We start from the raw sequence: 20845 nt of genomic DNA, 5'->3' as shown, positions 1-20845 counted from the left end.
CGTTACTCTTTCCTTTATCATAAATTTCTTATTTTTATTTTTAAAAAATAACAAGAGTCGCTTAATCATAAATAAAACCATAAAAATAACATAATATTGTTTTTTGTTTTATACTTTACTTTTTAATGGCCCTCTCCTCTCCAAAATTAGAAGTACCCTTACATCTCACACATTAGAGAACTTGAAAAAGTTTCTAGATTTAATTCCACATCAACAATTTAACCTTGTATTTCATATCATCCACATTTATCTCTATTTCATATGTACTTCTTATCTTCTTATACACATTTTCCTATGAAAAATAAAAATCATATTGATAACATATTTTGATGTCGATAAACTATTTTTCTTTCTGGATAACACTGCAGTCGCCAACTTGCACTTAAGTCTCACACGCGAAACGGTGTAGGAAAACTATCCACTCCTTTTAGCTCATATCCGACGTCATAAGTTTGTCTCTTTTTTGACACTATTTTATCTAATCCTTCCCTACATGACACGCAATTCATACTTATTTTATATTAGTATAGCAAACATCAAATCCATTTCAAAGTGAAGTATATGCTAATATTTCAGTTTGCTAACAAAATATAGGATAGAAATTGCATCCTAACAATTTCTTATTTTCTACCTTCAACTAGTCATATATTGTCATATAAATAAAGAAAAAGAAATTAATTCAAGATAGGAAATGAGACATCAATCAAAACAAAATCTCCATATGAATATATGACGTACAAACAAGAATCACATATCCCAAAAAGTTCTTGTTTCCATATTTTAAATCAATCACATTCCTATAAGTAATGTACAAAAAATATTTTATGCTTATGCAACTATTTTTTTAATTACATGATAATTTTTAATTGGAATGAGATATCATTAAAATTCCTAAAATGATATAGGTGGTCGACATGATGTACAAGCTGTATTACATTATTACTGGAATAACACAAATAAGAAATAACTTGCATAACATAAATATGCTCATTATATTTACCAACTCGCACAAATAGGAAATATATTTAATAAAAAAATGAATCAAAACAAGCTTGGAATACGTATTTGCCAGACTTTAATGTCACAATCAAGACTACCACTATAAACAAGATATGAACTATTATCATCATCATCATTAGGACCACCATTATTGGATTCAACTGCCATAGCCAAACACTTCACAGGTTTTCTATGTCCATCCAATACAGCCAAACATGAATAATTCCTTTCAATCCCTCTCCTCCATATCCTAACACTGTTATCAGCTGAACCACTACACACCAAATCTGCCACCACCACCAAACATAATATAGCCTTTGTGTGCCCTCTTAATGCACCCACTAACACAATATTAAAATCATTATTCCCACTACCAATATCATTATTATTAGCACTTTTGTTTTCCCATACCAAAATTGATCTGTCACATGCACCAGAATACAATACTGACCCATCTGTGCTAAGAGCCAATGCATTCACTGCTGATTTATGCTTCTCCAATGTTCCTAACAAAGTATGATGCTTTTGATGATTCTTATCAGTATCACTACTTTTCCATACCTTGATCTTCTTATCAGCAGATCCTGTGTAAACAACTCCATCATTGGATAAAACCAAAGCATTGATGGCATCATCATGTGCGTTTCTAACTGACTCCAAACACTTGAAATCTGAGGTTCTCCATATCTTGAATGTTCTATCCCATGAAGCTGAGTAAAGAAGTGAACCATCACTTGACAAAGCAAGAGCAGAAACAGTGTCCACGTGATGCACCCACGTGTACTTTTTATGCCGTCGAACTTTCACATAGTTCTTTGAAGAAAACAGCTTTGAAAATCGGTCATTGAAAGTGGGTAGGGTTGCTATGCATTTGTATCTTTGGTTTGGAGAACTATTTGTTTCAATTTTCCAAACACGGATTTTGTGGTCTTGGTGTGCACTGAAAAGTTTATCACCAAGAACAATTAAACACTTTATGGCTCCATTGCTGATTGCTACAACAGTGTTATTGTTGTCATTGTTATTGATACATGTTCTTATCTCACTGTTGGAGGAGCCACTATATAGAAACTTACCATGTAAAGCAAGGGAAAAGATGGGAGAAGAGTGGCCTTTGATTGTGGTTAAGAGTTTGTGGTGTGTGGTTTGGGTTTGAGGTTGTGAGGTTAGTGAAGGAACAGAAGGAAGACTTGGTTGTGAAGAGAGTGAAGAAGAGGTTGATGATTCTGAATTAAGATGATTATGGGAATGAGGTTGTGATTCTTTGTTATCTAAGTTGCAACATGAGGGACATTGAAGAAGTCTCATGTTGTTTTGTTAGGTTCTTTCTCTCTCTTGAGAATGAGAGTTTTGAGGAAATATAAGGGGTGGTTGTGTTTTATACTTTTAAATTGAGATATGCTCATGTTAGCACTTTACAAATTGGCTACTGCGCATATTAGCATTTTGCAATTAGGCATGTCTAAGGACCTAGATGTTAAATAATATATTAGTGACACTTTTTTTTTTTGCAATTAGGCATGCCTAAGGACCTAGATGTTATATAATATATTAGTTGACACTTTACTTTTTGCAATTTGGCATGACTAATTAAGGAACTAGATCTTATATTATTTGGCACTTGTTCTCTTTACCAATTTTTGCTAGGGCAATTTTTTATAAATTTGGATCTTTCTAGCATGCATTGGGTAATGAAGTAAATTGTATTTCTACCAACAATATTCAATTATAAGTATTCATTAGACTAGTGATTGGTGTAATTAAAATCAATATTCATCAATTCCCAGTTACTCATGCCAATTATCCTAATAGTTAATCAAATAATTTTAAATGCAAAGACAAAAAATAAATACAGGTACACCAAACTAGAACTATAGATTAGTTCATTTCGAAGTATAAATTAGATTATTGAATGTATAAATAAAGTTTTCTTTATACACTTATCAATGGAACCTCATACTTAAAAAACTCAATTATTTGTCCAGTACATCTAATATGTTGGTATCCAAAATAATATTTAATTACATGAGATTATGATTGTGAGTTTTTGTTTTTGTTTTACACAATCACAATTTATTATTGATTAAAATATCCAAGGTCTGAGAATTCAAACTTTAATGCTAATTTAAGCAATAAACATGTATCAAGCAGGTTATTGGGCTTCCTTGACCTTTGACGTCAATAGATAATATAATTTCTTTCTAGTAGTTAGTATAAGACACTTTTATTAATAAAAGTGACGAATTTTCTTGATTTATTAATACGCCTTACCATTTTATTCTTCCAAGTTTCATTGAAAATCTACAGATCTATTATTCCTCTTAAATAATAATAAATGTTGAATAAATTATACAAAATGATAAATTCATGTTGCATACAGCATATCTAGAGTAGTGATATCTTTGTGAGATGTGTGTATTTATAAAAAAAAAACTGGGGGATAAGGATAAATCTGTTTGTAATAATTTTTCAAATTATGATAAATAAACAATTATAATATAAAAATAGTAAAGTCAAAGTGGGGGAATTTTTTTGCATAATTGGGTCAACAAGTTCATACAATGATAAAGTGGAGAATATGGGTAAAGGTTATATCCGTGTGTGAATTTGATCTGAAATTTATGGGAAATGGGCCAACGCTTCCAAATTGCTGGCCCCAGGAACAAGTTGGGAAAAACTTTCCAGCACACAGATTTGTAATCTGGGTACTGTTTGAGTTGCCACTAGTTGGTGTTATGAGATCAAACATGATAATTCCACATAAGAGGGTAAGAAGAAGCAACTTGGGAAATTTCCTCACCTATTCTTTGCAAGTTGCGATATAATGTCCTCACTTTTATTTTATTTGTAGTTTAGCTTTTGGGTTTATGTGGAATATGAGAGCAGCTATAAATTATCATTCCAAACTAATGGATATTAAAACTGTCTAGAGCACCATCATTAAAATTATTATTATATAGGTTACCTATAAATGTACATCTTATTAGGGATCTATATGCTTATCTTCATGTTCAATCACTTCTACTAATCACTTCTACTAATATTGATTATTTTCGATTTTCTATTCATAGGCAATATTCATCTAAACTAGGATAGACAAGAACAAATCCCTTTATAAAAAATGTATGCAATACCATTACTGTCTGTCCTAGATAGGTGTGGGGCGAATTTGCTTGTTGTCTACTATAATTTTTTTAAAATAAGAAAAAAATTATAAAAATAACATAAAATTAAGAAAGAATCGGGGCAGCTGCCTCCTGATTTTTTTAAATTTATTAAAATAGTTTTTAACTTTTTTACTTACACCTAAACGACTTTTTGGAAATAATTGTTCGAGCTTATTTTAATTTGTGGTTTAATAAATATGTATAACACAATTTGTTTGTTTCTTCTAAAAATTGTAGATAATGAGTCCAATTTTTTTATATGTATTGATGTTGATATTACTTGTAATACTATAATTTTATTTAAGTTTATAATAATTTTGTACATGATAAAATAAATTATGAAATCACATATTGCTTTTATCAAACTTTAAAGTCAAAGTCTCAAGATCCCAAAGATTTTTATAAATCGCTTAATATTGATAATATATGTAATTTTATACAAAAATTCTACTAGATACATTTCAATGAGCAAGAGGGAATTAACTTGATATATCAATTTGAATATTTTATTGTTAATTTATTAGTTATTCAAGTTTAAAAAGCTTTCAATCATCTGTAAATTATGTAACAAGATAGAAGATGAATTTTGTGCAGGAAATATGATGGTTTATTTGAAAAAATGAAATATGTGACAATCTTAATTTTAATTTGATTATGAACAAGTTTAAGTCTTTAAATTAAAATAACAAAAAGTGACACATTAAATTAATGCATTGACATCGTAAAAATATATATATATACAATCAATATATTTTTCACTAATGTATTGATAGTGTAAAGATTTATACACAATTAATATATATTCATTATTCATTTGTATTATTTATATTTAAAAATTATTAATATTAAATATAAATGATGAATGATATAGTGATAATATAAAAATTACTTTATGAATGAATAATCTTTTTCTCCTTGGAGAATAGCAAAGTACAACATGTCTTAAAGTATAAGAAAAGAAGCAAAATCAAAATAACATAAAAGATGGGAGAAGAGATGGATTCCACAATGAGAGGGCCTATCATATAATTAAGTTGGTGGAAGAGGACATTGGTCGTTCATAGAGGCAAGCAATTCCATCCTATATTCACCAAGAATCTAGCAAAAGGGAAGTTGGTCATTCTCATTTTTGCACCATATTGGTATACGTGATTGATTATCCTAAAAAAATCTAAGCATGTATGCATCGACAATATGCAAATAATAACACATAGAAACATAAGAAACAGGGATCATAATAAAAAAGAGATTCATGCATCCTATGACTGAGGCAGCAGCATGGCTTACAGTAAATTCTCAGTCACTTGAATAGAGCTATAAATTGGACCAAAAGTTCCATCCTCTTTGTACATTGAAAGAATTAATAAAAGCAACACATGTTGTTAATTTCCCATCACTGTATATCCATTCTACTTGTTCTGGAATGATAAGCAATTGATCAAAAGCTATCCCACGCTTCTCGGTCTCAACTAGAATGTCATGCAAATCTAAACCCGGAAAACGCACAAATGTGATGCCATTAACAACAAAATAATAAACCCATGCATAGAAGTAGACTAGTACACCAAATTATTCCACAAGAGATCCTACAATACTAATAAATATAATTAAATGGTGATATATTGAGCTAAATTTTGGAGAGGAACTTTTTAAACATTTAGTTCTCAGCATGATGTAACAATAATTCGGAACATCTAATATCCATATTTTCATTTATGTAAATTATGTAAACATATGGTGCAATATATTCACTGGCAATCCTAAACATCTTGTATCCATATATTCATTTATGTAAATTATGGAACATCTAATATATATGATTTCTAAAATGTATTGACTGCCAATGGATACTCTTTCTTGTGCACTAAATGGTTTAAATCGATATCAAGATATACCTCAGACCCTAGTGGCTTATTCAGTGCTTTATTCCACATGTTTGCAGCATAATCTGGCTGCATTCTAGTCCACATAGAAACAAACACACTATCTTCTGAAACCATAATCTATAATCTTGATGAGAAAAAAGTTAGTTATTCTTTTGTATTTGAGATACACAGAGGCAGGCGAAGGGCATAGGTAACACCCTACCTATTGTAACCTCCTGGCAATAGATGATCAACAGGTGGAAAATAGTCGTCCCTTGTATGAGATAGTGACACGTGACATTTAAAAAAATTTAATGATGCAAATTTTAAATTGTTTTTAATTAAAGTTTTTTTCAAATAATCAAATTAATCTAGGTCTCACATTCCTGGACTGTGATGAAGAGGATGTCTACCTATGTATTTTGCATGTTCTGTTCAAATATTCAGTATGCATGTATTCACCAATTATCATCAGAGTAGTATACATGGCAGGTATTGCGTTATCGATGTGTACATGCAATCATATGGGTCACACTAGTCACCGATTAAATTGAATCCAATGCCAAGAATACTCCATGCAATTTGAGATGCGATAGAAAAAAGAAAGAGATGACAGGAAAAGTAATGAGTTAGAAATTATGTAAGAAAAAAATGTAGAAATACAAGGGTTCAAATTTAAAAATAAATTTAGATTTCATTCTTGCTGGGTAAAAATCCAACTTCGTGATCATTTGAATTCGGAACTAATTTAGCAGAATTGAACAAGAACAAGCAATATTGTTTGATTACCAAACTGCACCTTTCTTGATCTTTTAGTTAAGCCCATAATTTTAGGTTATCCCATGTTAAATTTTCATTATTTCAACACATTTTTATGTTTCTCTTTCAAAGATCAGTAAAGCTTTTTCTGGGTTGAACGTGAGAGTACAGTGAATGAGTGAAGTTTTTCTACTTTCACCATTTCGGGTTTCCATTCTAAGTGTGACCTTGTCTGAATTTGAACTTCTCTAACTCTGACTTGAATATAACTCAAACTATCATTTGTATTTGTGTAACACTTTCACCTAACCACTCAATTTCTATAAAATCACGAATTATTCTATGTAAATAGTAATCAAAGCGAAACTAAGACAGTGGTTAGGAACATACAATCTTATTTTTATTCAGGTGGGTTTGTTCTCTATATCTTGAATAAAACTACCTTGAAATAAGTGGGTGCATATCTGTTATTTTATATTTAGTGTCACTCCATGTGGCATGACCTTGTGATTGGTCGAAAAAGATATATTTAAGTTAAAATTTACTTTTGAAGTAACTCTCTGACAAATCTCAAAACCATGACATATGAAGTGACACTAAATATGAGACAGTAGATATACTCCCAAACAACTGATTTAGTGTATGTTTTTAGAAATTTCAACCACCTTAGGAATTTCTAGATATTAGATAGTTCAAAGGAATTGGTGTAACCGTGTAACTAAAGGTACCGCACTATACTAAAAGTAAAAGTGTATTGAAGAATTGTCATTCTATTTGTTTGTTCCTATTAATTTCACTATTAATCTTACAGATAATTAAGTATTTCGCTATAGTTAAAATAAAAATATCTTAGATTACTTAACCATATACTTGTATGTACTATAAATTTCAATGTAACTCTACTAGACATTGGGTACCCCTAAAAAAGAACCAAATGAAGATGGAAGAGGAAAGAAAAAAGGAAAAGAAAAGGGCCACTAGCACATATAACTATATGAGAGTGCCAACATGACTATATTTACATTCTTCAACCACTGTACCATATGTTAGGACATTGCATTATTATCCAAAATAAAGCAAATTTGTTGAGCTACTCTCTTTCAATGCTGGATATTGAATCCTTGGGTACTGGGTTGGCCCCAGGAAGACTATTAATCCTAACAAATCCTTTATCTAAAAGTTCTACAATGAAATTGTTTCCAATTTCTAGAACACTAGTTAAAAGGGCTGCTCTTTTTCATAACCATATTTGTAGACAAAAACTAAGTCATAACTTAGATTACTGTTGGACAAATAATGGCATTTGAAAAAGCCTTTGAAGTTTGAGTCATCACCGTACCACTTCAAATCAGTATCCTTAATTATATGTTTGACTTTGTCTACCCGTCACTTTTAAATAAAAGAGATTTGTTGTCTTAAATCATATCTCATATGTTTTTCCCTATCAATGAAAATATATAATATCAATTAAAAATTTAAGCTTTTATTATTATTGTTAGTTTTGTTTCATTATCATTGATGCGAGATTAGATCTCCCACAAATTATGAGATATCAAATATATTTTCCACTTTCAACTTAGCTGCATGTCCACTAGTGATTTTCAACACAGACCAACTCTGGCTATGGAATTGTACTATTACAATAGCAAGAGGGTCATGTTGGTCATTGCATTAGAATAGTATCAGTATTTAAACTTTAAAGGTTAGGCTAAAAATATTCAACACAATAGCTTACTTCTTTTGAAGCTGTCAGCAACCAGAACCAACAGCACAAGATAAAGAAAGAAATAAACTTGCAATGATGATCAAACAAAAGAAAAAAAGTACAATAGCATATCTTGTTTTAGAAACCTCATTGTAAATGTAATCTTTGCTTCTCAACTTTTATCACTTTGAACATGATGCTTCTCCTTCTGACCCTTCTCTTTGTTTTACATAATTTTGTAATACCAACCTGCCATTGTCAGACTCAGAACATTGAAACATTCTATCCAATACAAACTACAGAACCAGCACCAACATCACAACTACCTGAGCCACAAGCATCACCACCAACACCATTGCTCCTAGCCACAGGACCAGTGGCAGCATCTAAAAGTTCTTCATCAAACAGTAACATAGCAAAGGCTGTAGCTGCAACTGCAGCAAGTTCTGTTGTTATTTCTGGTTTACTATTCCTTTTAGTTCAAAGGTGCTTTAGAGCAAGGAGGAGAAAGGAGAGAATCAGCACTGCTTCTGTTGGAGATAGGAGTGTAGCCCCTCAGATAAATATGTTTGAGAAAAGTGGTAGAAACATTAAGGGACTAGTTGTTGATGAGAATGGTTTGGATGTGATTTATTGGAGAAAGCTTCAAGAGCATAAGAATTCAAAGAAGGTTTTGAGTAGTGCCAAAAACAAACAAGAAGATTGTCATGAAGGAAATCAAGGGTCTATTCAAGAAACTCCTCTGCTTAGAGGGAAATCATCAACTTCACACATGAATATATTTCCTGAAAAACCATATACAATCATGAGAATTCTACCTCCTGCTCCACCTCCCATTGTTTCTCTATCAGTTGAAGATGCTATTAATGTTGTTCACAAACCAAATTATCCTACTTCACCATTTGCGCCATCCCCTCCTCCTTTACCACAAAGACCACCCTCACTACCTGCACCACCACAGCCAGATAGAAAGAGTTTAGCACCAACACTTCCTGTTCCACCTCCTCCACCAATTCTAGGAAGAAAAGGCCAGGCATCACCATCAACCCCGGCTAGAAAGAGTCAAACACCGCCGCCGCCGCCTCCACCAAAGGCAGTTATCTCAAAGTCATCATCAAAACCACCACCTATCCCTATTGGAATGCCAGTTAGCACCAGTAAGAGAGGAAACTCTTCAGGTGAAGATATGTCAGAAACTGGCAATGGTCAAGTAAAATTGAAGCCTTTGCATTGGGATAAGGTGAATACAAATCTTGATCATTCTATGGTGTGGGACAAAATGAAGGGATCTTTCAGGTAATCCTATGCTCCTAAGAAACTAGATTTTCTGACATTTTGATTCCTCCATCTTAGTGCTTGTTGATGATTCATTCTAAAATTTTGAATGTAATACTTCAGGGTTGATGGTGATCTTATGGAAGCTCTCTTCGGGAACATTGCCACCAACCGAAGTACCTCGAAGGGAAATGACTCAACAAGTCCAACCAGGGATGCCAAAGCTCCATCAACAAAAGCTTTCCTTCTTGACCAAAGAAGATCGCAGAACATTGCCATTGTTTTGAAATCTATGGCAGTTTCACAAAAAGAAATTATCGATGCACTCGTCGAAGGTCAAGGCCTCAATACGGAGATCATTGAAAAGCTTTCTAGAGTTGCCCCAACAGAAGAGGAGAAAATTTTTACACTTGAATACAAAGGAGACCCAGCAACACTTGCTATAGCTGAGTCATTCCTGTATCACATCCTCAAAGCTGTTCCTTCAGCATTTAAGCGCTTAAATGCCATGCATTTCAGGTTAAACTATGACTCTGAGATTCTAGAAATCAAGGAGCTTCTGCAGACACTAGAGTTAGGGTGTAAGGAGCTTCGAAACCAAGGAGTGTTTGTGAAGCTTCTTGAAGCAGTGCTTAAGGCCGGAAATTGTATGAACGCAGGTACTCATAGAGGTAATGCTCAAGCTTTCAACTTGGCTTCTCTAAGAAAGCTCTCAGATGTGAAGAGCATTGATGGAAAAACCACATTGCTTCACTTCGTGGTTGAAGAAGTTGTTCGTTCCGAAGGAAAACATGCTGCTCTTAGCCGCAATATCAGCCTGAGTCGTAGTAGCAGTCGGAGCAATAGCAGTTGGAGCAGCAACAGCAGTGGAAGCTCTGAGAACTCAGTTGTTTCAAATGAGCAAATACAAAGGGAATATATAACACTAGGATTATCTATTGTAGGAGGGGTCAGTTCGGAGTTTTCCAATGTAAAGAAAGCAGCACTTACAGATCACAACAGCTTTGTTGGTTCAATATCAGCACTCACAGCTAGGATGGTTGAAATTAAACAACTTGTTTCACAGTGTGGAAGTGATGAAGAGGGAAACTTTGTGACAGGAATGAACCATTTTCTTGAAAATGTAGAGGAAGAATTGAAATCAGTTAGAGAAGAGCAAACAAGGATAATGGAACTTGTCAAGAGAACAACTAATTATTATCAAGGAGCTACAAAAGATAGTGCAGAACATCCTTTTTATCTATTTGTCATAGTTAAGGATTTTCTAGGAATGGTTGATCAAGCCTGCATTGAGATTGCTCGCAACATGCAGAAGAGGAAGATGTCTAAGGCAAGTTCAGGGTAACAGTCAGTAAAGGCAACAGGGCATCCATCTTTCTTGCACAAGTTAAAATTTTTGGATCACAGTGTAAAATTTAATTATATTACGATGATAATTCAAGTAAAATTGATGACTATGGATATAACCGACCCTTTAGGGGTGCCGCAAGTGCATGACACAAGACCCATGATTAATGAGGCTCCAATTTTTTTTACCTACATAAGTAATCTAATTTCCGCATTTCTTATGAAAAAATTCACTTCCATGGACAAGCATGTTCTTGCATGTTTTTTAAAATTAGTTGTGTTATTGATTATTATCTTATACATGAACTTGTTCAATGGGTAAGCTACTTAGTTATAACGGTTATTATATTATACTGTCATATAGTTTATATATAATTAAAATAATAATCTGGCCTAGAGTGAGCAAAATATGAGGTCATTTAAGACTTTTTAAGTTGACCCCAAAAAATGTTTTTGACTCAAACCCTCAATAAATAACAATAATTGAGTGCAACATTTGGGCTCATGCAAAATATAGACAACTACACAACTATAAGCACTTCTACAGGTCTTTCTCCTTTAACCTTAAATACCAACAACAAAAATATATGAAGGAGCAACTTAAACTCAGATGGAAATAAGATATATGGTGTACTACACGTTAGAAAGAAGAAATAATGATACCACTTGTTACAAGAACTTTTTGCATTATTATACAATACTATTTTCTATCTCATATATTAATCTAGGACTAGAAGGGACGTGAGGAAGAGATTTATTATCAGTAAAGGATGCCTACTCCTTCTTCCTACTACTCACATTGTTCATATACTCCTATATAACTACAAGATTGCTTCCATGTTGCTTACTAATTGAGAATATCATAGCCTTGAGTTGTGCCATAAACATTTCCTGTGAACATGTCTACCTGATCCACTCATGTATCTAACCTCTTCCCTCTCCTTGATTACGCCGCGTGTGGGGCTATCGACGGTTCTCGGTCTTAGCATCACCCTGCATGAGTGGACATGTAATAATAACAGTTAACATAATAGCAACTTTTTATAAAGAATAATTAGATATAGGAACTGGACATGGTCAGCTGTGCAAGTTGAGAAAATATTGTCAACCACAAGGGGTGACTCAAGCCATAAATAAGCTTGATGGGACTAAAAAATATTATTAGGGGTTCAAACTCATAGGGTGAGCCTAGCGCAATAGTAAAGTTGTTTGTCTTGTGACCTAAAGGTCATGCGTTCAAATCCTGGAAATATTTTCTTTGCTTATGAGGATAAGATTGCATGCATCTACCCTCCCAAATCTCAGTAGGTGGGAGCCTCGTACACTGTGCCGTCCTTTTTACATTTTTAGGGGTTCAAACCCACAGAAAAGCACTTGAAGGGTGGTGCAGCCTCAGTATCCCAAGCGAAGATTAGTCTCGCATCCGATTATGTTGGAAACTTCATATAACCAAAAAGGTTTTAAAATATTTCAATATCAAGGCATCCTTCTTTCGCTTTCCTCCCACTCCCTCATTTTTATGGTACATATATATGTAAAAAATCATTGGCAAATCTAACTATTTTAACAAGTAAAGGGCTCTAGATAGCATCATTGCAATTATTTCCAAAGTAGAATACAAGTCATGTCCTAGAGCTCATTTAATGGAACATAATGAATAAGGTCTTAAAATGGATCATAATCTGGACTGTCAATAATTATCTTTGAGAAAAATATATAATAAGCCAACTTCAGCTCCATTTGCATCAGTGCTATATTTAAGAAACCTAAGGCTTCAAATATGTCTAGTGTGACCCACCAACCAGTCAACCACTATGCCCATTTGGGCATAAAACAGGAGTTTTATTTACAGCAGAACAAGATAGTCAGGTCCCACAGATGTTCGTGACTCGTGTAGGATCACTAGACTCCAGTTATAAATTGAGAACAAAAGCTTTAGGTGACTTTAATTAAAAGTTAAGCTTTAACTTTATCATTTTCACGTGTCTCAGGAATGCAATCAAGAAAAGGTGTTTTTCAGATAGCTTTATACTATTTAAACACAAGGAAATATGCATCAAAAGTACAATTTATGTAGGAAAATATCTTCTATATTAAGTCCACAACTTTTCATGGTAGTGATGAAATAAGGTGTATAGTGCATACCTTTTCTTGATGACTTTTTGATACTTTTTGACCCCTATAAAAAGCTGGTAGGGGTGTTGCCTTGAAATTATGTTTTAGCTTTTTCATCTCTGCTTCTTTTTCATCCTGTGTTGAGGAATACAAAGTTCAAACATTCATTAATGCATAATATCTCTGACACACTATAAATATATGCAACACACTTAGGTGATGGCATGTGCAGTAATATAAGAAATGCCTATCATTTCTGGAGAAGCATTCTGTTCCATGAAAGAGTACCTTCAATTTTGATTGAAGACGGGTCCTCTCTACCGCTTTTGCATTAGATTTATCCTCTATTTTTCTTGAAGACTGATAAGAAAACACAAGGTTAAAGAGAACAATGTGGTTAGTAGAAACAAACATTGTTTTCAGGAGAAAAACATCAAGACCAAGCCTGACCTCTTTCCCTTTCTCAGCTCTAATGTCACTTTTTGGTCCCGTACTAGTTCGTACAGAATCTCCACTTCTTTTATCTACACTGTCAACCTTAGTAGCCCTATTCAAAAATAACATCAAGAGAGTCATAATACATAAAATTGAACTCGATATACTTTAATCAATATAGAGCTTTAGATTTTTTTCCATAGAAATCTTATTAGATGTGTTAAGGAAAGTGGGTTGAGCCATATTTCTCTACATTATCAGTATTTCACTTCTATGCCAAAAGGGGTGAAAAGCCTGTGGGCTGAAACTGGGAATTCAAGTAGCCTTCAATGACTGGTGTAAAAAGAGAGCTTTTGTAAGCAATTAGATGCAGTTAAATAATTACAAAATATTGGGGCTGAAGTTGATAGTTGATAGTTGATAGTTTATAGTCGATAATATTGGATAACAGAAAAGCCTTAAGTCAAAAATTGAGAAAAACAATGACAAGCAAAGGTAGATTTCAATAAATCTGAAAGTAGAAGGAAGTCTAGTTCAGTAGAAAAAATATGGTGATTTTCACATTAATGTTTGTTTTGTGGGCTTAATTTCAGTTAAAGTCACGAGATATGTTGGACAAATCAAGTTATAACTAAATTTGAATTACGTTAAATAGTGATAAACTCCTATGCTTCTTCATTTATTGAACATTTATCAGTACTTTCCTTGGTAGGAATTCTTCAAAGGAAAGCTACAAACAAAAATGTGGTGTCATCTGATGGTAGTCTTAAGCACACAACCTAATTCACAATCTTGTTAGGATGCATTAAAGTATACAAGAGAAAAACAATAAAAGTCTACACAAAATACATCAAGGAAATGAAACTGGTGCAAATGACAGGACAGTACTAGTGCAGATCCAAAAATTTACCTTCCATTTTCTTTCCGCAGTGGCGTAGATGTTGAAACCTTTGGCACTGTCCCCCTTGAAGGAACCTGTCCAAGAAATATATAGGAAACCATTCATGAATCAATGACATTTCTACCGATAAATATGAGCATTTATCAACAATAACAACAAGCTGTCCATAATGATTTTTTGCAATTACCTGTTTTTTTACCAAAGATCTGTCTTCACCAAAAGTTTTCGGCTGGTGAACATTGTTCTGGAATGTCTTAAACGCTCGTTTGACTATGTCCTTATCCCCCATTTTCTCCATAATGAAAGATTTCCTCATTGTAGTATGAGGAGCTGGATCAACATTACTTGCTATGTCCTTATCACTCATTTTCTCCATAATGAAAGATTTCCTCATTGTAGTATGAGGAGCTAGATCAGGTTTACTTCGACCCAAGCTCAGGGACATGTGCAAAGATTTGTTAGAAACATTTTTGCTCTCCACAGTGGAAGTAGCTTGCCTCCTAGGTAGAGATGGGGAATTTCCCCTTTTAGTTGATGCGGCAGATGCCAATGTTTTGGTTGGTTTTGTTGTAGGCTTTGAACTTCTTGGCATGGAAACTTGAAATGATTTAGATGTGGGTAGAATTGCTTCCTTCTTTGTCTTGGCTCCATTGCTTATGAAGGTAACCTATCGAAAATAGATGGTGAAAAACATGAAACTAGATAACCAATAGCCAATCTTAAACCATTATGAATTATGATTTCACTACTCTAATTTTCCAATGAACATGAATCTGATGGACTTATGAATTAAACCAAACCTTATGTTCCTTTGGATGATCCAACTTTACATCTTTTGCTTCAATTTGGGAAGACATTTCTTTCTCCTTGTACACAACATGTGAGATCTCCTTCACATATTCAGCTTCAACTTTTAGATTTTCTTCTTGTTTTATGCAGATAGCTTCTTCAGGTTTATCAGTTTGTTCAGAACTGTGTGATCTGCATTCTGGTTCTCTGTTCTCTCCCTTAACTGGTGAACTTTGACAATATCTTGAAACGGCAACTTCCTCCTCCAAATTATCCACCTCGGTCCTACTGATCTCAGTCTCACCAAAAGAGCCGGTTTCTTGCTTAGCCCCTTCAATGGAATCTTGAGTGTTGGATATATCAAGTTCTGCATCAGTCCCACAACTGTTACCACTCAGATCTAAACCACTTTGATCTTCAGATCCGAAAGATTCTTCCTTTGCTTGCTTCTCTTCAGCCAGCAATTCGGCTTTCCGGGCAGCAATCTTCTTGTAATGTGCTTCAAAGTAAGCTTTTTTCTCTGCTACTGATCCAGGTGTGGCACATTTCTCAACCTCTTCCAAGTATTTGTTTGGAGAGAAAGTAGACCATTTCTCCCAAGACAAAGATTCACTCTCAAATCTACCAAATGAAACAGAAACTTGCAAAGCAGAATTGGAAACAGCAGTAGTCTCTCCCATCTGGTTATATATCAGGGGAAGAAAACAAAATAAAATTTGTGTGCATAATTGCAAGCAACCAACACATGAACAATTCAGAACAAAACAAAAAACACAGGATTTTAACAATCATAAATTGGAGAATCAATTAATGACATAGCCAGACAGATTTGCAAGGAACAAAAAAGGTAATAAAAAAGATGTGAACTTCAATCTTAAACAACCTTAATGGCAAAAGGGTTTACCTTATCTTCAAATATTGTTGCATCTACAACAAATTCACCCAAATAAGTAAATTACTACTAAGCTAAAACCCCAAAGACAGAGAAGATATGCAAAAAAACAAACATGGCATGTAAAGAAGCAATTAGAGAACAATCATTCACAGGGATCTCACTGAAAAGACAAGGAATAAGAATTACTATAGTACAAGAGAAAACTAAAAAAATAATAAATTGAACAAATGATATGAATAAATAAATGACATGAAGGGACAAGTGCATGTGGATTTGTGGGGTAAAAAGAGATAACAAATAATTTGTTTACTTCCAAATTCTAATTCACCTTTTTCTACAGTAATGAATCTTTTGTCTGGTTATGGTACTTCAGGAAACTCCTAAGATGATAAACTCAATCATGAAGACAAAGCAACTCAAATGAGAGTAAAGTGCAAAGTAAGTTGAGGCCCTCCTCAGGGTGTTCTAGTTCTAGATCACAAGTTCACAACTATGTTCTATTCCCTAAAGATGATTTAACTTTTTATGGCAATGAGTAGTAGTGCTTTACAGTGTGGTCCAAGGTTGAAGAAGTTTAGACTTTAGATATCATAATAAAAGGACATAGTAACAAGAGAGAGAACAAAAGGATCCAAATTTTTAGAAAATAATTTATGTGTGTATATGAAATTAGCTGCCTCAAATTAAGGAGCCTCAATTAAACAATAAATCAAGGAGAGATCACAATCACAATCACATAGTCACAACTATCACTATGAATTGTTTTATTTTATTTATTATTATCCATCTAGATTCTAATTTTACTATATAGACAAATGTGAGATACATATAATCTACACTGTGATATGTGAATAACATTTTGCTAAATCATACCAAGAAATATTGCACAGATCAAGAGAGACCCAATCACTTCTCCAAGACAGTAATGATTAGATCAGATTAGATGAACCATGGAAGAAAATGCAAGGAAGGTAGTGTGTGAAAAGTTGCATGTGACTGTCTCAAAATTTATTATCAGACTCATTTGAGCCACATGTGGACCATGATTGAATTGGTTCAACTAAAATATATCATCATTATCCTATAACGTATAGGACATAATTGAATAAACTATGAATAAAACTAATGCCTTATTCACCTACCAAAACTCAAACTCAAAACAACCGTTTTCTTCCACATATGGACCCAAGCCCAATTGAATAATGAAGCTTGCAAAGGTAGATTTGACTTACAAATCTTTACAGTTGAATAAAAGGTAGACAATCACATCATCCACTTGTGTGGCTTTTTATATTTTTATCACCCCTCTTCCAATGCTCTTAAGCTACTCAAATATAAATATCAAAGTTTTATTAATATAACCAGCTCTATATAACTTGGCTTATGCTACCACTAGCACATATCTATTGTTTGACTTGTTTCAAGGTAAAATGAGAATCCAATTTTACTCTCTTCCACTATTATTTTTAACCATGTATCTTTTATTGGGTCAATACAAACCCGACCTTGACCCGATTTGAGACTACTGCATTGCAGATAACACAAACATATTTTTCATCAATGGGGTGCCATGCATTAACCCAAAGCAAGCATCCTCGTCCTATTTTGTCACATCAGCATTATCCGAGGTGGTAACACTAGTGGTAACAACATTTGGTTGTCACTCACACAAATACTAATAACTTTCCTGGGCTTAACATTGGGCCTAGTCTAGGTATGGGTTGATATTTAGGGTAATGGGATTATACCACAACACCCACATCCACGGGCCTCAGAAGTTACCACTTGCCTCAGGGGCCAGCTGCTTGTGGGCTTTTGACAATGAATCGGGTCTTTACTGAACTTAAAGCCCGTTGAGTCGTTTGTTTTTCCATAGAGCCTAATCCATTTGTTGTTCAACACTAAGGTACAAGCACTGGCCTTGTCTGGTCTCAATAGCCAGAACCCATGTGTACAATTAGCACATGTTGCAACATTTGCTAGCAAGCCTCCTATTACTGATCCAATACTTAAGGGAGACAGAAAAAGATGTATGTAATGATAATATATGAATTTTATACATTGTCAGTATATTATTCATTGTTCATATATTTAATCATTATTGATTCTTCAAAAAAGTTAATCTAAGTGAATAGTGGACACCATGAGTAGAAATCTTGGAGGATGATTATGTTGCTGATGGAGTTGATTCAATTGGGACAACATTTGTTGTTCTTGCTACAATCTTATATCATTAATTCCCATGGTTCAATTTACTTAATATCAAACAATAATTAATAATGAGACATAATGTTTCTCAATCGATCAGAATTAATAACACTAGATTGTGACCCACCTTACGAGAGTACGAGACAATAAATGTTATATAGTCAACAATATACTATACTATACTTTTATTTATTTATTATTGTTGATTTTTGCAACTGCTTGGAATCCTATGGAGAGGTGTAAAATGATGTTAGATCGTCAAATTTTAAATGAAAGTGGGAAAGAGACATCAAAAGCATCCTATTATATTACAATATGAGGGAAAAAAATGTATGTATTGACAGTGTATAATTTTATATAATATTATTGTATTATCACTATTGATTTTTAATTATTGTTAACTTATCAGAAAAAGTAATCTAAATGAATGGTAGATGATAAAGTGTATGTGTATAAATCTTTACAATATTAGTGTATATATTTTACACTCTTACTATCTTTGTTTGTGGTATAGGCATGTTACATTACTTGTTTAATCAAAGTAAAACCAGATGGTTGGTCTGAGACTTCGAGTCATGTATTTTAATAAGTGGGGATAAAGTTTATCTGTCCTTGTTTTCCATTTTTTTTATTGAATTGTTAATACAAAACTTAAACTTTAGGCACAACGCACCGTATCAGGATTATACAAAAATGAATGTTTTTCTTCTATAGATAGTAATTTCGAAATCTTCCAAAGAAAATTATTTCTCAAACAAACTACAATAACAACGTTGCTTTATTGTTCCCATATTCTGTATGTTGATTTGCTTTTTGTTGCAGACATGCATTGCTGCAAATAACAATTCGCGGAATGTTTTGCACTCTATCATATATATTGTTCAATTTTTCACTTCTCCACCATGGATATAATTTTTTGCCCATGATTTAAGGCATGAGAAGAGTTTAGAGTAATAAGTGAGACGTCACGTATTGAACTAAAACCTTGAAACAATGGTTCTGAATCTTTTTATTTATCAACTTTTTCACTCTTCTCCTAGATCCAATAAAAACAAAAACTCATTCATACCATCAAAACAATTTATTAATCGTGAATATTAAATGTATATCAAATTAGTTTGTCCTAACATTTTTATCACTATTTTTTTTTTGAACAATTAAGTGAATGTAGTAGTTTAAATATTTATTTATTTGGGATGACATAGGATAAAAACACATTTAAATGTATTTGTGACAATCAAAAGAAAATGCATAGTTTCAATTGAGTTGACATTATAACGGCGTATCTCATCCGGTCAGCTTCGGTTAACCATGAGAGCAAGCAATGACTTCACACAGCACACTTGGCACATAAGTCCTCTTACATATCAAAATTAAACTGCATCTATAAAAGAGTAGAGACGAGTATTGTTAGTTAAATAAACTTATAAATCAATAATGAGGGGAAAAATGTTATTATGGGTCTATGAAATAATTTTCTTTTTTCTAGTATTCGGAATAACTTTGAAATATATATAATATTTATCACTGAAAATAATTTATTAGAGAACGATGTTACAACTTACTTACAAGCATGGAGACAACAATATTTTGGTACGGTATTGCATAACAACTTTTAAAAATAGAGTTGAATATAAGAGCTGCTATAAGCGATATACTTATCAAAGAACACCCTACGTTACAAATGATACCTTGGATTCTCTTCTACATCTTCAGCAGACTCGTGATATGGCACGTATGAAACAAAATTATATTGATAGCCAAGATAAAATTCCAATGATTTTAACCTCGAGTCAGTTGAGTGTACAACTTTCCAAATAACACGTGCTCAGTGGGGTCTAAATTAGGTAAATGAATGAAAATTAATTACCACAGGAAACTAATGTGAGTGACTACTTAATAGCACAACTGCACAAGTATTTGGCAATCTAAGCACTTTCTCCGAGTCCCTTTTCACTTTATCTTATCTTACCTTTAAATCATGGTGAATTAGTGATCATCAATTATTTTGATGAGAGGCAATGAGTTATCACAAGGGATGGGATACATGCTTCTTCATTTGTGTTATCATTCAATAAAACCAAAAACATTATTCAATAAAAAGAAGGAAAAATCACAACAACCATGTGGGGTGGGTTTTTTTTGATCATCTATCCCAAAAACTTTATATCATTATGTCTCAAGTCAATCATATCCTACCAAATAACATAAAAATAAAAATGTTATTTTATGTTTTCTTTATTTTTGAAGTATGTGTCGACTTTTCATTGGATCGTGACACAAAAAAGTGGGACTGATCCAGATGGGTGTTTTTTGATAAAACATATCAAAACCCAACACGCTTCTATCAAGTAGAAAAGCCAACAAAATATGATTAAAACACAA

At 33.1% G+C, this 20845-nt stretch overlaps 3 protein-coding genes and 1 pseudogene across 10 annotated transcripts; 2 read left to right on the top strand and 2 right to left on the bottom strand.

Moving 5' to 3' along the window:
• On the bottom strand, positions 1038 to 2471 carry LOC109332145 (myosin heavy chain kinase B). Its single transcript, XM_019566993.1, has one exon. The coding sequence runs from the start codon at positions 2305 to 2307 to the stop codon at positions 1042 to 1044; it is 1266 nt and encodes a 421-aa protein (XP_019422538.1). The 5' UTR covers positions 2308 to 2471; the 3' UTR covers positions 1038 to 1041.
• LOC109332226 (formin-like protein 8) lies at positions 8413 to 11380 on the top strand. 2 transcript variants are annotated; one of them, XM_019567135.1, is made up of 3 exons: positions 8413 to 9791; positions 9894 to 10576; positions 10628 to 11380. In XM_019567135.1, the coding sequence occupies exons 1-3, from the start codon at positions 8689 to 8691 to the stop codon at positions 11113 to 11115; spliced, it is 2274 nt and encodes a 757-aa protein (XP_019422680.1). In that variant the 5' UTR covers positions 8413 to 8688; the 3' UTR covers positions 11116 to 11380. The 2 variants fall into 2 exon arrangements, with proteins under 2 accessions (XP_019422680.1, XP_019422679.1); XM_019567134.1 differs by having other exon boundaries at positions 9894 to 11380.
• Positions 11702 to 17261, bottom strand: LOC109332909 (protein WVD2-like 7). 7 transcript variants are annotated; one of them, XM_019568060.1, is made up of 10 exons: positions 16581 to 16882; positions 16371 to 16412; positions 16262 to 16307; positions 15369 to 16037; positions 14756 to 15235; positions 14578 to 14642; positions 13683 to 13779; positions 13521 to 13592; positions 13263 to 13367; positions 11702 to 12110 (listed from the first exon to the last, which is right to left on the bottom strand). In XM_019568060.1, the coding sequence occupies exons 4-10, from the start codon at positions 16035 to 16037 to the stop codon at positions 12081 to 12083; spliced, it is 1518 nt and encodes a 505-aa protein (XP_019423605.1). In that variant the 5' UTR covers positions 16262 to 16307; positions 16371 to 16412; positions 16581 to 16882; the 3' UTR covers positions 11702 to 12080. The 7 variants fall into 7 exon arrangements, with proteins under 7 accessions (XP_019423605.1, XP_019423604.1, XP_019423601.1 ...); XM_019568057.1 differs by lacking the exon at positions 16581 to 16882 and having other exon boundaries at positions 11709 to 12030; positions 12079 to 12110; positions 16371 to 16517; XM_019568059.1 differs by having other exon boundaries at positions 16262 to 16412.
• On the top strand, positions 17683 to 18290 carry LOC109332553 (annotated as a pseudogene).

Source organism: Lupinus angustifolius, chromosome LG18 (assembly GCF_001865875.1).
Source record: "Lupinus angustifolius cultivar Tanjil chromosome LG18, LupAngTanjil_v1.0, whole genome shotgun sequence".
In the NCBI taxonomy this organism is placed as follows: domain Eukaryota; kingdom Viridiplantae; phylum Streptophyta; class Magnoliopsida; order Fabales; family Fabaceae; genus Lupinus; species Lupinus angustifolius.
The sequence above is the reverse complement of the archived record's forward strand: the minus strand, read 5'-3'. Positions and strand labels throughout refer to the sequence as shown.